Raw genomic sequence first — 16,004 nt, forward strand, 5'->3', positions numbered from 1 at the left:
TAATGGTTTACTTTTGGTATTATCATTTTATTTAATTTTAACAAATTTCTTATCAGTTCTGACTTACATGTCTTTGTATCTTTATTGGTTTATTCTTCATCTTATTTTATGAGTTTTTTTTTTTAAGTTTCAGTGGATTTGCTACACTTTTATGGTCAGTTGACGGCTTTGTTGTGTGCCTGCAACTTGTACTTGCACTTTGCAGCACATTGTACTTTCACCTGGAATTGAATGTATGGAGCCCCTTAAGGGACATGGGGAGAAAAAAAAGACAGAAAAAAAATTAACTTGGGGATAAAAAAAACAAACATTTAGTTTGTGGTTACCATGACAACGGATCACGTGTGCAGAAAAGGTATCATGTGCGTTTGAGAAAGTATTACTTAGCACGAGATAGCATAACAGGTGTTTATAGGTTATGTAGCAGGCAAGGCTGACCAGTTTGGATCCGTTTGGATATGAATGTCCAGGAATTAGTTGCACTTTATTTCAACCATGGACTTCATTATAAGGACATTGTGTTTTGCTAGCAAGTCCTCACTGTTATATTGCCTCCAAATGACATTTAAAACAAATTCTGAAGTCTTGTGGACTATTTCGTCACAAGGGCTACACCAGTTTTTACAGGTGAAGGACTGTAAACATTGAAGGTGCAGCGATGTATTACCTCGGTATCAAGTGCAAATGAAAAACTATCACGTGCACACATGATATGTTTCTTAACAAGTAATATGTTTGTCATGCGCACTCGATCCGTTATCATGGTAACTAGAAACTAAATTTCTAAAATTTCAATTTTTTTTTTCTTTTTCTTTTTTTTTTACTTCAGGTAAATTTTTTTCTTTCTTTCTTTCTTTTTCAAGTCCCTTTAGGGGCTCCGTAGAAATTTGCCATATAAGTAAAATTTTGTTTGTTTGCTTGAACAGTGGAGTTGGTAGATCAGCAAGGGACATGAACACAGCACGAGGTTGAAAGAGAAAGACCTTTTGGAGAATGTTTGTTAATTGTTTGATGGACTGATGAACTTGAACTAGACTTCTGATCTTTTGACCAAATCTGTTGGCTTAACTGACAGTGATAATAATGTTTCTACACGGGTCCCAGACATATCATCTAACTAAGGAGGACTTTTCTGACGAACACTTGCTACAAAAGTGTGACAATGTTTTGAGTGAGTATATGCTTAAAGTTGTGACTTACACCAGAACCTCTTTTTTGCTGTCTTTGGGCTGAAACTTGACCTTGAAGCTGCTGGTGGTGACCTCACCGGGGTACTTCCTGTCCTCCAGGTTCTCCTGGTTCTCCTCCTCCCCATCAGAGGAAGTGTATGAGGGAGCAGCGTATTCCACCTGCAGAGAGGTCAAACATGTGAAAGTGATGATGATCCTCCTCACTCTGAGTGTTCTTAGAGATGAGATGTCTGACAGTGTACCTCTTCATGGTCCTCCTCTTTGACTCCGCTTGGTTTGGTGAAGTCCAGTGGCTCCTCCCACTCTGGCTGAGCGTGGCCTTGAGACAAGGTGGCTCCGATGTGTTGAGAGGATGAAGAAGAGGAGGATGAAGGCTCTGGAGGCTGCACGCCCTCCCTCTTGGTCTTCTTCATGCTGAGGTCCAAAGTACCATTCTCATCCACTTCAATGTCCGACTCCTGCAGCGTTCAAAGAGCACAGACACAGTCAGAGTCACTAAAGTGAGCGAAAAATCTGAGAGAGAGCGGAGCCGTTTTCCATTAGTCGCAGGAAGAGTGTGTGTGAGGGAGGTCAGTGTACCTTGGTGCAGGACTCCCTGGGCTTGGTGCTGATGGTCTCTGGTCTCTCCCAGCAGCGGGTGGACAGGTTAAGGATGGCTGTTGCTGCCATGTGGGCTGCCTCAGCATCTTGGCTGTAGTCATAACTACTGGAGGATGAGGCGCTCTTAGAAAAGCCTCCTGACACACTGTGACTGGGGGAGGAGGCCTTAGGGAATGATTTTGCTGTGTGGAAGAGGGAAATAATGAATTTACTGGAACAAGCAGAGCAGAGCAGTCGACGGTGTAGCCAACATGCGTGCAGCGTTACAGCTAAATGTTGCTAACATAGCTGCTGTTATCAGCTTTGTTTTTAGACACTGACTGCTTGTTCTGCACTGTAGCAAAGCAGTCGTGCATTATTTTGTCTGCTCACTGGGAAGGTAAACTCTCAGTCAAAAAGACTATACAAGTACAGTCCATTTACCATCAGAAAAAAGAGAGTGCAATGGTCTCATTAATAGTTGTTCCATGCTTTCTTGTCTGCAGGTAATCAATGCCATCCATGATTTTGCTTCTATGGTTTGCTTCTGTTCAATGGTTCCACTCAAAACTGGTGGAAACACAAGCTAGTTCACTAGATAGCACCAAGATTCAAAGAATCCTAAACAGCCTGTCAGCTGGAGAAACAACAACAGCAACGTCAAAAAACAATCTGGTTCCAGATGAATAGAGTGTACTCTCAAATTAAACATTAATGCAAACACATGACAAAAGTCCTGCTCTCCAAATTAAAAATCCTACACAATAATTATTAATCCATACTCTCAAATTACAGTTATATTTCACATACCAATAAATAGAAAAAAAGCTTTCAGTGTATTGTTGACATTCTAAAATACATTTAAGGTACAGTAATGTTTCATGGGAAAAGTATTCAGATATTTTCCTCTGAAATCTAAAGCAGCCTTCATCAGATCCAAGCGGATCATTTTAGGTATCCACAGCCTGAACATCATCAGTCCTCGTCATCCTCTGATGTTTACAGTGTGGTCATTCCACTGTTATTTTTTGTTTTGGAATTTTTAGGCTCCCTGGGATGCCTTCTACCCTTTCTGCTTCTTCAAAATTCTTTCTTGTCTCTTTCGGATGATCTTCTTTTCCATTTATTTTGGTTAGAAGTTGCGTGAATACTTGTTTTGATTAAGATAAAGATTAGAGTGTGAAAACACAGGACTTCATCAGTCTGTTTAAAATATAAACAGGATGAAGAGGCAGGAGGGAGAAGAAGAGGACAGACAAACATGGATTTACTTTTGCCTTAGTTGTGTTATTATTCATGACGTCTATAGAAGTTTCAACTTGTGTTTCATTTTATGTTCTGTTTACTTGTGTGCATATTATTTAAGTGAGAACTTGAATTATGCAGTTTGAGATAATGAACATTGAATTTAAATAAAAATGAATATAGGCAGATACATTGTTATCAGATTTTTTAACCCACAAATATTGATAACAGTATCAGCATCAACATCTCCAACAATGGCTGGGCTCTAATATGGATGTACTGTAGTGGAACATCATCAGAATTTGGCCAAATATGCATGAAAAAGACAAATGATAAAATCACACAGCCACAGTGCATTAGAGTTTCTGTTCAAAACTAAAACAAATATGTAACCTGTATTATATATTTCTATACTATATTGCATTTGAAGACGGTGCAGGTCAGGATGGAGTACAGATGTGGAATATGGAGGTGAAGTGTGTGGCTCTTACATTTGAAGGCTTTGGGTGATGTTTCAGTGCTGCTCGGCGTCTTTGGAATGAGCATCCGCTTTCCAAACACCTGGACATCAAAGCTTGCATAGTCAAAGGACACCTTGGAGTATTTCTCCAGCTCCTTGGCCAGGTTGGCTCGAGGCGTGGTGGTCACTGTGTTGGGCCGGTAGCTGCCATACTGAGGGATCTCCAGCTGCTTCACAAAGCACATGGGCCTGCAGGGAAAGTCAGAAGCTCTATATTATCCCCACAGTGACATGGACATAAGTCTACGTATTGATGCATTCAAAAAGTGAATTGGAAAAGCGATGCTGAGCAGGCCTGTCTCACCTGAGCACTCGGTCAGAGTTGGAGGAGGGTTCGCTGGCTGAAGCCTGTAAATGGACCTGCTTGTCCTGGCTCTTATTCATCTTGGTTGCTGCTGCGATGGGGCAGCCGGACAGACTGACAGCACACACATGTCCAAATGAAAAAAAAAGTCATGGAACAAAACTCTCATGAATAGGTTGACATCAAACATGCAGACAGGAGTTTGAATTATTGATAAGTCTTTTAAAGACAGTGTAAGTACGTGCTAGTTGTGTTAGATGAATATGTTATGTTCATTTTGGATCCTTTTGATTTCAGTTATTCCAGAATTTGTCTATGAAGGACTGAAAAACAGTGAAACTCTTCTATAACACAGACTGTATAGAAAGACATATCTGTAACATTATGCATACATTTCTGAAATCCAAACTATGAGATAGATGTTCATAATTATCTCAAGACTCAAAATACAATCTACAAATATCGTGCATATGTTCATTGGCCGCATTTGTTGTGCTAGTCAGGCCCATATGTATGTGTTACAGTGTGTTCAGCGTGTGTGTGTTTGTGTGTGTGTGTGTTTTATTAACCTGCGGTGTGTGTTGCGGTTACTGTTGACATGGCCTTGGCCTGTGCAGCCAGGAGTCGGACACTTCAAGACATTCTCATGCATGGCCAGGACTACAGACACACAGCAGATACACACTGTAGTTTACTGTAGCAGCGTTCACATCACCAGCATTTAGTAATACAAGTATTTGAACAACACACATTGTAGTAGAGAAACAGTAGTGGTAATAAATGTAGTAGTATTAGTGCAGTGTTTTTTTAGTAATGTAGTAATACTCATATTGGTAGATATGACAATAAAAAGGTAAGAAAATATCAGCAGGTCTTCACTCTCCTTGCTCCCATGATGTTGAATGTCAAAATAAAAGCACTGTGTGTGTTAGCAGTGGGGACTCTCAGGGTGGGCTTTGAGCTGCTGACAGGGACAGAATGTGCAGGAGGATCATCAGGTTTGGACTGCTGCACTGAAAGGTAACCAGTACTCACTCTCTGGAGGGATTCGGTCTTTGTGAGGACATCCAGACAGACTGCGATGGTGAGGGTACAGTCCCGTTACATGGCCTGTCCCATCACACCCTGGGGTTGGACACTTCACCTCCTTCTTGTCTAAATAGAGGATGGAGTGATTCACATGGCAACAACAGTGAATGAAAGCACATCAGTGAGAAGGTAAGAGCTGGGTGATACCACAGACTGAGCCTCTGACTCTCACGGCACAATCACTTATATTCGCTCTCTTGTTATTATTCAAAGCAGCTAACATGCTATGCTGAGTTGAATGCATCATTCATACATTTTCATCATCACCACTGAGAGATACACGAAACACATTCAGGTTAGATTGAAGATTTAGATTGAACATATAACATTAAGATTGAAGATTTAGATTTAACATATAACATTAAGATTTAACATTTCGATTTCATTTGAAACATTTTTATTTTACAGTAACATTATCTTGAACATTTTTTTCACGAAAGAATAAATCGGACAAAGTTCGCAAATATTACTCTAAATGTGATTAAAAAATGACTTTCAGAGCTAAATGCGGAGAAATGTTGCTGTTTTGTTCAGTGTGCGTAACTTTACAAGTGACGCCCCATATCAGATAAACAGAAAAATAACAGAGAGGGCAGATCATGACACAAAATATACAGGCAATAAACTGAGCATTAAAAGAAATAAATAAATAGATCTGATTAATGAATTTGCCTGTGATGTTGGATCAAATCTTGTGAAGAAGTTGAGGCTCAGTGTAAAAATGTATTTAAGTGTGCTATTTGTTATGTAATTACAATGTACCTAGTCCTGTGTTAAAAAAGTATACTGAACTTGAATTAATCAAAGTACACCTAATATATTCATTATTAGCAATATACTAAGTGTGCTAACAATGCTCTTAATATACTAATGATATGTCATTAGTGCTACTAAAAACATACTAAAATACAATTAAGCAAACCTGACTTCTATACACAATTAAGCTGTATTTAAATATAGTTAAGTACATCTTTTATTAGACTAATAATGCTGCACTTCAAGTTTATTTTCATCATTCTTTTCAGTTAAATGTTAATACACTTGTAATATATAATACATTTATTTATAATTAAAGTAAAATGTTTAAAAAATGTATGTATGATTTGTTAAGTTTTTCATGTGTGCTTAAATTATAATATTTTAAGTAGAAACATTGTTGGAGTATAAAGTATATATAAAGTATATTTAAGTATAGTATATTTAAGTATAGCAGTAGTAATAAGAGATGTACTTAAGTATATTTAAGTGTTTCTAAATGGTGTCTCAAATAGTATAGTCAAGTACACTTAGATGTATTAGTATTTCTTTAGTAGCACTGCAACATATATTTAGTATATTAAGTACATAACTAGCCCGCTCAAAATAGCACAATTTTTGTACATGAAAAATTTGCTCAGGGAAGTATATTAAGTGTACTGAAATTAAGTGTAATTTAGTACACTTTTTTTACTTAGGTGGAGGCTTAAATCTTGGCTCTGGCTGTCAAGTATAGTCTGGTCTTGGAGTTGTATTAAGGTTGAATCAACAAATATAGAAAAACTGCATGGTTTGGTTGTTGAAACTAATATCTGGAGCGAGTATGATGTCAGGCGTTTAGTGAACTTGGAGCTGCAGTGTTCCACATGTCTGACAGACAGGAGCAGCTGTGAGCTGCTGCGTTTTGTGGTAGTAACAGGAAGTGTACCTTTGCTGTAGTGACAAGTGCGGCGAGCCACAGCCGCAGGCTCGGAGCTCCTGCTGGACGTGCTATATGGCTGGTAGTCTGGGGAGCTGCGCGCCTCCTGTCCTCCCTTCACCTCCTCCGCCTTCAGGGCGATGGCCTGCTCCAGCAGCCCCAGGTTCCCCCGAGTCATATCCCAGTTCTCTGAGTCATCTGTGATTCCTGAGCCCTCTGAGACACGATCCTGCTCCTCTCCTTCCTCCTCTTCCTCCTCTTCCTCCTCTTCCTCCTCCTCTTCCTCATCATCTTCATCCTCCTCCTCCTCCTCAGAGCGAACTTCTATAACCACTGTAGTTGGAGAGGCTTTGCTGGAGTCTGGGTCCTCCTCTTCCTCCTCCACCACCTCGCATATGGCCTTCCCATGCCTCTCGTCGTCCTCTTCTTCTATCTCATCTTCATCATCCTCCTCCTCCTCAGTCATAGGGGTGCTGATCTTTTCTTCCCTGAGTGACATCTCAGCCTCAGATCCCTGAGTGCGTGGACTCAAAGTGCAAGGAGTGTCACCCTCTTGGTGGACCTCTCTCTCCTCTTCCTCTTCTTCCTCTTCCTCCTCCTCTTCTTCTTCATCTTCCTCCTCCTCCTCCCGTTCCTCCCTCTCACTCTTTCTCTCTGTTCCTTCTTTGGCCTGATGGTTGTAATCTCCACTGGAGTACTGGTGATCAGAATTTTCCTGGCAGATCATATGTCTCTCTACTACCTTCTCCTCTACAATATGTTCTTTCTCTTGCTGCTCTTCCTCTTCCTTTCCTCCTTCTTCTCCCTCTTCCCCTTCTTCCTCCTCTTCTTTAGTCTCTTTAAGCTCAGTAAGTTCTTCTTCAGGCTGCTCTGATGACTGCTCTTTTGTCATCAGCTGACCTTCCTCCTCCTTTGTCTCTGTTTCCTCCTGCTGATGATCATCAGTGACTGTTACTGGCTTCAGTCCCTCGCAGGTTTTCTCACTCTCGTTCTCAGTCTCTGAGGTAAAGCTTTCGTTGTTGGCAGCTTCAGCCAGAGGACAAACGACTGTTTCTGCTGGTTCTTTGTCCTCTGATGTCACCAGGGAACAGTCTGCTGTGGAGTCAAATACAGATGAATGTCACTGTCACTGATGATTGTCTTTGTCATCTTTATGTGGTAAATGGAGAATGCATTGGGACTGACCTTGTAGTTGACCTTATCCAGCTTGTTTAGCATTAATTAAGTAAAGCCAGTAAGCTAATTGGGGCAGTCAACTCCAGTCTGCTGCTATGCTCACACGCCTGCAACATACATTAGATCCAAACCATCCTTTCATCCTGTGCTCTGCTTGCTGCCAAAGTGTTTACCTGAAACCTATGATGCTGTCATAGCATTTCAAAAGCCCCACCTTCACCTTTTGTCCACCTGTGGCCTCTGATTCGACATTCTCTTTGAGGGAAGGAAGTATTGACACTGCCCCCTGCTGAGTTTTGTGTGCGAAGTGACAAGGTCGGAGCCTAAGCACCAAACAACAGCTTTGCTGTCTAGATTGCAAAGGTATTTGGCATAGTTGTCATAGTTGACAACAAATCAGAGTCCCATCACAGCATATTATTTAGGGTGCTACTGTCAAGCAGGGGGGGAAACATTCTTCTGTTCCTCATTCTTCTTCTTCCTCTCTAAACACGCTGGAGTGCTACTCAATCTGCAGTGTTGGTAACACACATAAAATCAAACGTGGGGTATTATTGAGAAGGGTGAGCTATGAATTTTCTCAGAGATTCACCAAGCCGTTTTCACAATAGGTTTTTACAATAGGTTTCAATGAGACAGAGCTTAAAGAGCATGTAAACATCATATATTAGTGTTTTCTGTTTACCATATACTCCTACAGCCTTTACTGCTAATACTGCTGCTACTGATGCTACTTTGGGGATTATGAATGTTGAACACATATTATAATGTGCTGTAAATAAATAGAAATATTATACAAATAGTGCACAGTACCTGTAGTACATGTAGTATGCAGTACCTGTAGTAGGCAGTACATACAGTAAATGTGTACATGTACTTAGTACCCAGCAGTGGTAGCAGGTACCTGGTCAAAGTTTCTTGGGAAATTTAAAATACTAAAGCTCCCTTGTTTCAACTACAAACTAGAAAAGACTAGTTTCTACTGCTGCTGATTTATATTTTTGCAGTGCAAAGCACTCATGTCTCCAACAGTGTGAGTGCTGTAAACTGACTATGAGGTTTAGACATGATGGATCTCAGCTTTCTATAGGTTTGTTTTTGCCATGCCAGCAGTGCCCAGCACCATCTCAGTTGTTTCTCCCTGGAAGAATTCAAATAACAAGTGATCCATGTTGGGGATCCTTTTCATCCATCTGCAGCATCAGGTCACAGTAACACTGCTTTAGTTTGAGGTTAAATACTTACTATCCGCCTCAGCTCTACTGTTTAGTGTTAATTAAGCTAAACTATTATGGAGGCCAAGGTAAACATTAGCTGCTAAACAACAGCATGTAAACATTGTCAACATTAGCAAGTTAGCATGCTGGCATTAGCATTTAGCTCAAAGCACTACTGTGCCTCCATAAAGCCTCCAGAGCTACCACCATGTCTGTGGACTCTCAGTCCTGTTAGAAAGCATTCTGATGGTTTTTACACTGTTTTGTTGTTTGCTCATGTATGTCAATAATTAACTTAATTATTTAGGCCAGCTTCAGGCTTTGGGTCAGGAGTTTGATCTGAGCTGTTAATGGAATAAGAAAAAGCCGACAACACTGTTTTGCTACACAGAACAATTTTGTTTTTTTATGTAGTTTCTATAATATTTGCTTCTGGGGTGAATTATTATAAAATCATACTTTGGTGTACTTTGGTGTTGTCTTATGATAGCTCCCTGAGAGAGAGGCCCTACCTGCTGTCTGCACATTGCTGCTGATGCTGCTCTGATGTTTCACAGTAAATTCACTCACTTTTTGTTGACTCTGGCCTGTTTTTTGTTTTGTTTTTCTTCTTCTCTTTGAGGTCATCTTCTTCCTCCTCTTCCTCCTCTTTCTGTGCTTCCTCCTCTTCTGCTGCATCACTGTCTGCAGTGAAGCCTTCATCTGCTGCGTGTTTGGCAGGTTGGTTCCTCCTCTTGGGAGCAGACTGGTTTTCCTCAGCCTCAGCCTCCTCCAGCTTCCTTTTCTTCACTATGGGGCAGCCCAGGATGCTGAGAAGAGCAGGAAGGCTCTGTCAGTGAGTGCTTACATCTAACACACTTACATAAACAGAAACAGCTTGTTCTGGCCAACACAACACATTGTGAGATGTAATGAAAATTCAGGGGTGGATGAAGTGCCTGAAAGCTAAACGTGAGTAAAAGTACAGATATCTTACCAGAGAATGACTTTGGTTGAAGTTAAAGTCACCTATTAGACTATTACTTGAGTGAAAGTCTTAAAGTATCTTATATTTATTGTACTTAAGTATAAAAAGTCTTTGTATGATAGTGAAGTACCTATGTTTTGAAAGTAAAAGTACAAGTAAATGCTGGTAATAAAAAAACAAGCGGTCAGAGGCAGCTTTAAGGGCTGTTTTTTGGCCCTTATGTGATCAAATCCAATATGCAAGCTAAGACCACTGATTAGCCTAACCTTTTGATTTTATTTTGTAGTAACAAAGCAACAAAAATGCTTAAGACATAAAAATACATGGATTACATGGAGCAAAATGCTTTTTTAAAACATACTTAGAAATGTAGTGGAGTAAAGTATATACATTTCATTTAGGATATGTAGTGGAGTAAAAGTTAAGTTGCCAGAAATATAAAAACTCAAGTTAAGTAACTCTAAAAAAATACTTAAGTATTCTGACAAAGTATTATTACTTTGTTACATTTCACCAATGTAAATATTGGAGCTGAATGCTTGTTGTGTTGTTATATTCTAACAACAACGTATAACATTTCTTTTAGATGACCATATGTTGTTAAAAAGTCGAATTTTTCACAGTGAATATCACTTTAATTCATTTGAATGTTGACTATTAATTGCTGTTCCCCTATGTGTATCTGAGTGTATAGATCACTGTTTTTCTGCTCTGATTTTACTTATTTTAATTACATGCGTATGTGCGTGTGTGTATAAGCTGCACTTAGGCAAATTCCAATTGACAGTGTTGACACTGCAGTAAAGAATTGAATTGAATGATGCTGTTTATTTCTCAGATGTCACATACCAAAACCTTCCTATCCTATAAAAAGCTTCGGCTTACTCACTGCTGTACATTCAGTTTGATGAAATACAGTATGAATCCTACCTTCTATGTCGTGAGTATCTTCCACTGACGTGGCCCTTGCCATCACATCCAGGTGTGGGGCAGCTGCTACTGACATACAGCAAAGTAAATACATGCTTCATACACACAAGACAAACTTGATACATCATGATAGTCTTCTGTTGAAGCATGAAATCACCTACCTTAACTCCTGCTTCATTTCTTGCCCCACGAGTTCTGACGACACTGAGAATAAAGCAGCAGGAGAGTCAGTAGATGCACAAATCAAAATTAGATGAGAGCTCTGAGTGTAAAAAGGCAATAAAGCTGTGAAGAAACAGCTTAACTCAGAGCACATTTACATCCTGTAGCATTCATCCCTGTTACCAGAGTATGAGTGTCCCTTTTGTCCGCATGAAAATTGAAAGCATGACTGGATTACCAACTTAGCAAAGAGGAAAACTGCCGTGGGGCCACATACCTCCAGGGGCCCAAAAAGACTATTAATTTGCCAAAAGCAAATTTGTTTGGTAAAGTGCCACATAGTCACAATAACAATTAAAATGATAGGCAATGATAACTACCTTGTCTTGGGACTATTATATGTCAAAATATCATTTTGATTTATACATAGCCTATGTATTACGAATTTACCAGAAAATTAATTTGACAAAAAAGTAACTACTAAACTACTACTAACTACTAAAAATACTTTTTAATTAGATGCTGTTGTAAAGGTGTCCTGAATTGCACTGCATTGCAAAGGAAGATGGGTTGTGATGTGGATGAGAATGTGTAGCCTGACAATCAGATGTGTTTCCAAAAAATGTACCAAAGAAACTGAAAAAAACTGTAATAAATCATGGATTACGTGAATATGCAATACCAAATATCACATCAGTGTCACTTTACATCCAATTTGATGAATGTGCTTGTGTTTGTGTTTGTTTGTGTGTGTGTGTGTGTGTGTGTGTGTGTGTGTGTGTGTGTGTGTGTGTGTGTGTTGTGTGTGTGTGTGTGTGTGTGTATGTGTGTACACCGACCCCGGGTGCCTTTGGAGCGGGTACGTGTTCGTGTCTCTGTCGTGTCTTGGCTCATCTGAATAAAAAATGAGAAGCAGGATTATTAAGTGATGAGGTGCAGCATTGATAATGGACAGACAGAAAGACAGACAGACAGAGAGAAAGATACTTTGATGCTGAGGCTTGTCCTCTCTGAATGACTGGATCTCCCTGGTCCACTGCAGGCTCAATGTTTGACCTTTGAACTCATTTTCTGTTGGATGAAAAACACGCAGAAACAACTCCTTCACCTTGAGCTGAAAGAAAAATCATTATTTCACACATTTTTTACATGTTTTAAGGGCAAAGCCACTGATTTTTCACATAATGTGAAAATGGGGTGGGGTAAGGAAATTCACCCTGGCTACAACCCTGCTACGATCATGACATACACTATGGAAAGTGTTTTTGTTTAACCCTTTGAAACCTGGACCAACATCACTTTTCTTGTGCTGCTTTTTTATATAACATAGGGGAAAAGGCAATGAGCAACTTTGTAAGAAATGCTTCACAAATTTAAAAAACAAAGTAGATTTAGAAAATTATTTTTAAGAAGCTATGGAATATGTCTAGGGAAAAAAGTAAAAAGTAAAAAGCTAAGGGGAAAATATATATATATATTTATAAATGTCACAGATACATATTTAAAAACTATGTTATAAAATTATTATACATTTCAAACACTTTTCCAAGCCTTTTTGCTTTTTTTGTTGTTTGTTTTTTTGTAAACCAATGTTCAAGTTATTTTCTTGGAATTTTTTAACATTTCTTGCTATTTTTGGGTAATTTCTTCTTTTGTTGCTCATTGCCTTTTTCCAGTGTTTCACAAAAAAATAAAGCCAATTTGCTCAGGTTTTAAACGGTTAATTTGATTATATTTAAGGGTCTAATTAACAGTTCTGTACGACAATTGAACATATATATCCACGTATTTTTAAATAGATTCAGCCATCTCAATACAGTAGACTTTATTCAGTTCGGTGATTCCACTGCTCTGTAATACAAAGGCATGTCACACATGACAGTTTAACAGCAGACAGCAGTGGTCGCAGGGTCAGGAGCTGGGAGAGCTGTAAAGTGACTGCAGCCTGCTGGGAGGATCTAGCAGCATTTTCAATGTGTACTGACTGTTTCTATATTTCACCGGGCTGAACATTTCACACACACACACACACACACACACACACACACACAACAAAGTACGAACATCAAGTAGCGAAAAGGCTTCTTGTGTGCTGACAGCACAGATGTAGGCCGTGCTGCTAACCAGGACGAGGCCTTTTTCCTCCTCCAAACTGGCACACGGACAAAACACAGGACGTACAAAGGCCACCGGCGTTCTTTTAGGTAAACTGACTGCATCGACACCGGGCCGCCATTGTAGAAGCGAGAGACAACGACCGACAATAAAAATCCGTTCTAAAGCATGACCGTCTGCGCAGTCGGGTCGTGCCTAAATTGCTGTCGAGCGGTCGCGATGAGCTTGCCTAACGTTACATATCGCTTCATCACATTCCCCCTGCCCGGTGCGGAATCCACCGTTAGGCCTGCTGCCAAGGCCCCGGAAAATACCGACAAATAAGTGCGCTTCACGCTCTTTGTCAGAGAGACATAAAGCCTTACCTTCCGCTCAGACTACTGCCCTCCCCTCCCCCTCCGCGTCGACATCTCCGGACCGATAGACAGACGTTCAGTGTACTGCTCCACAGTGACTGGACGCTCAGGACAGCAGCAGAACTGAGCCGGAGGGACGGACTGAGTGTGACAGCAACCTCACGCTGAGCCCAGCAGCCCAGAGCTGTTCAGCACCCCGGACAGAGACAGCCGAATCTTCAGCACCATGGACAGAAACCCCGCTGCACTGCCTCCTGCAGGAGCTCAGGAGAGCTGCAGCCGGCCGCAGCTCCGGCAGGGGCCGCCCTGCCCGGCCGGGCTCGGGCTCCGGCTCCACACGGGCCGCTGGTGGCGCGGTGTTTCAAGAGCAGCTGCAGGACGAGGCACGGAAGAGGGGAATCTCATCCAACGCACTCCTTAGTCAACACAACACCCTATAAGTTATAATCAGCTGAGTCGAGAAAGCACAAGTAACAGACTAGTGAAAGACGGGTAGCGACGGGCAGCGATGTGCAACTAGTATTACTGCATGTGTAGTAGACTTTATTATAACGTTAACCCAATGAGCCTACTGGGACTGTTTAGGCTATCTGTCATCTTCATACAACCCTTGAACAAACTCATCAGCCAGCCACGATGCCGTTCACCAGAGATCAGCCAATCAGAGAGCTGAGCTTTGTTCTTGCGTCCCAGGTCAGCCAATAGAAAGAGGAGAAACTGTCCACAGTAAAACAACAACAACAACAAAAAAAAAAAACAAAAACCCAAAAAAACCCAAAAACAATCATATTCATATGATACTAATTGTTTTAAAGCATATAAAATTACACGTATTTGAATTTTAAATTAAATGCATGTGCTCCGATTTTCCATTAATTTGAAAAGTCAACAGTTTATCCCAGTTTTAGAATATTTTACACTACAACAGATAACAAATGTAAACACTAAAAAACAGTTTAGGCACGAAATGCAGCAGGCTTTTTCCTAATCAGAGAACGAGTTTGACACACAGCTGGGTAACAATAAAGCACTTGAACTAGCGCGCAATGCGCACAGCATCATATAACAGATGCAGAGATAGCAGAGATTAAATAAATTAAAACTGAATACTTACTAAGAATAATCATATGCTTCTAACGGTCAGGGCTAGCGACAATTTACAATTTCTTTGAGAGAATGAAGTGAATACACAGCAACCATCCATCCGAAAATATTGACGAGTAAGTTTGAACTTCTCTCTCTCTCTCTCTCTCTCTCTCTCTCTCTCTCTCTCTCTCTCTCTCTCTCACACACACACACACACACACACACACTAACAAAATGCACAGTTTAGGCCTACTTATTGTCAAATACGAAAACTGAATATACAATAGCTATTCATACTAACAAGCCATTTATCAGGCAGCAAACACTAACTGCATTATTTAAATGAACACAAAAGTCCAAATCACAACTCTAAACATTACAGAGACGATACATCCGCTTTCATCTGAAGCAAAGCATCGCACAACCAAATCTGTGACAGGAACAAAAAATAACGAAACTTACTAAATGATAGGGTATAATCTATAATAAAACAAAATTTATTGATTTAACCATGCAATTGCCTCAGAAAGGCTGCATCATCATGGCTTCTGTTTCAACAACGCTACACATAACAAAAACCTCTGTCAGTGGTGTTGAAACATTTCAGCACTAAGACAGTGAAGTCGGGCCCGCCAACAGCGCATATTATTGTGACCGACCGACCAATGAGCATGCACAGTGCAGGAGAGATGATAAAAACATTTGCCTAACTTAAGAGGATGGTATGACACCGGCGGTGGTCGTGCGCTCAGGGGGGTGCTGGAGTCAAATGGGGTCAAATGCTGGAGCCCACTCCCCCCCCTCACGCGTCTATGATGTTGTATGAGGCCAAAAACAGTTTAATAGTGTAGTATGTCGCCCAAAATGACATTAAGGAGAGTCACGGTATAGTATGTCATCCAAAATATCATAAAAAAGTTATAGTATAGCATCTCGTGTAAAACAGCATAAAAATGTCAGTATGAGCATGAGGTCTAAATTGTTATTGTTATTATTATGTTATTATCTTAATGTTATTGTTATTGTTAAATTAACAAAAAAAAAAAATCATCAAAACCTCATCCTATAGTATGTCGGCCAAAAAAATCTTAAAAATGTAACAGTACCTATAGTATTAGTATTAGTACTAAAAAAAAGTGTGGTAGTATAGTATGCTGGTCAAACACTGACTAAAACGTCTTTAAATCAATATATTTTATGTAATAATATAGTATGTCGTAGTTAAAATCATAAAAAATGCCATGTTATACTGTGCTGTCCAAAATATCTTATAGAAAAACTTATGGTATGAGAACAATGACAATGTTGTGGAATAGTATGTAGTTCAAAAAAATCATGAAAATTTTAGAGAAAAGCATATCATAAAAAAAATCATAAAAATGTCGTAGTATAG

General features: G+C 40.0%; 1 protein-coding gene across 7 annotated transcripts in view; it reads right to left on the bottom strand.

Moving 5' to 3' along the window:
* The window catches only part of myt1a (myelin transcription factor 1a), a 28,284-nt gene extending 14,545 nt beyond the window's left edge, over nucleotides 1-13,739 (bottom strand). For 2 of the 7 annotated variants that reach the window (XM_042491866.1, XM_042491865.1), the window contains exons 1-8: nucleotides 6,612-7,565; nucleotides 4,874-4,993; nucleotides 4,408-4,498; nucleotides 3,839-3,952; nucleotides 3,506-3,723; nucleotides 1,770-1,972; nucleotides 1,433-1,648; nucleotides 1,201-1,349 (exon numbers count right to left, since the gene is read on the bottom strand). In XM_042491866.1, coding sequence (XP_042347800.1) covers nucleotides 1,201-1,349; nucleotides 1,433-1,648; nucleotides 1,770-1,972; nucleotides 3,506-3,723; nucleotides 3,839-3,952; nucleotides 4,408-4,498; nucleotides 4,874-4,993; nucleotides 6,612-7,494 — 1,994 coding nt within the window. In that variant the 5' untranslated portion in view covers nucleotides 7,495-7,565. Of the gene's footprint in view, nucleotides 1-1,200; nucleotides 1,350-1,432; nucleotides 1,649-1,769; nucleotides 1,973-3,505; nucleotides 3,724-3,838; nucleotides 3,953-4,407; nucleotides 4,499-4,873; nucleotides 4,994-6,611; nucleotides 7,698-9,565; nucleotides 9,805-10,892; nucleotides 10,959-11,053; nucleotides 11,268-11,893; nucleotides 11,949-12,041; nucleotides 12,126-13,534 lie in introns of those variants that run through there. The other 5 variants (XM_042491862.1, XM_042491863.1, XM_042491864.1 and 2 more) reach the window with 5 other exon arrangements.
* Nucleotides 13,740-16,004: the final 2,265 nt, after the last annotated feature.

This window comes from Plectropomus leopardus, chromosome 8 (assembly GCF_008729295.1).
Source record: "Plectropomus leopardus isolate mb chromosome 8, YSFRI_Pleo_2.0, whole genome shotgun sequence".
NCBI lineage: Eukaryota > Metazoa > Chordata > Actinopteri > Perciformes > Serranidae > Plectropomus > Plectropomus leopardus.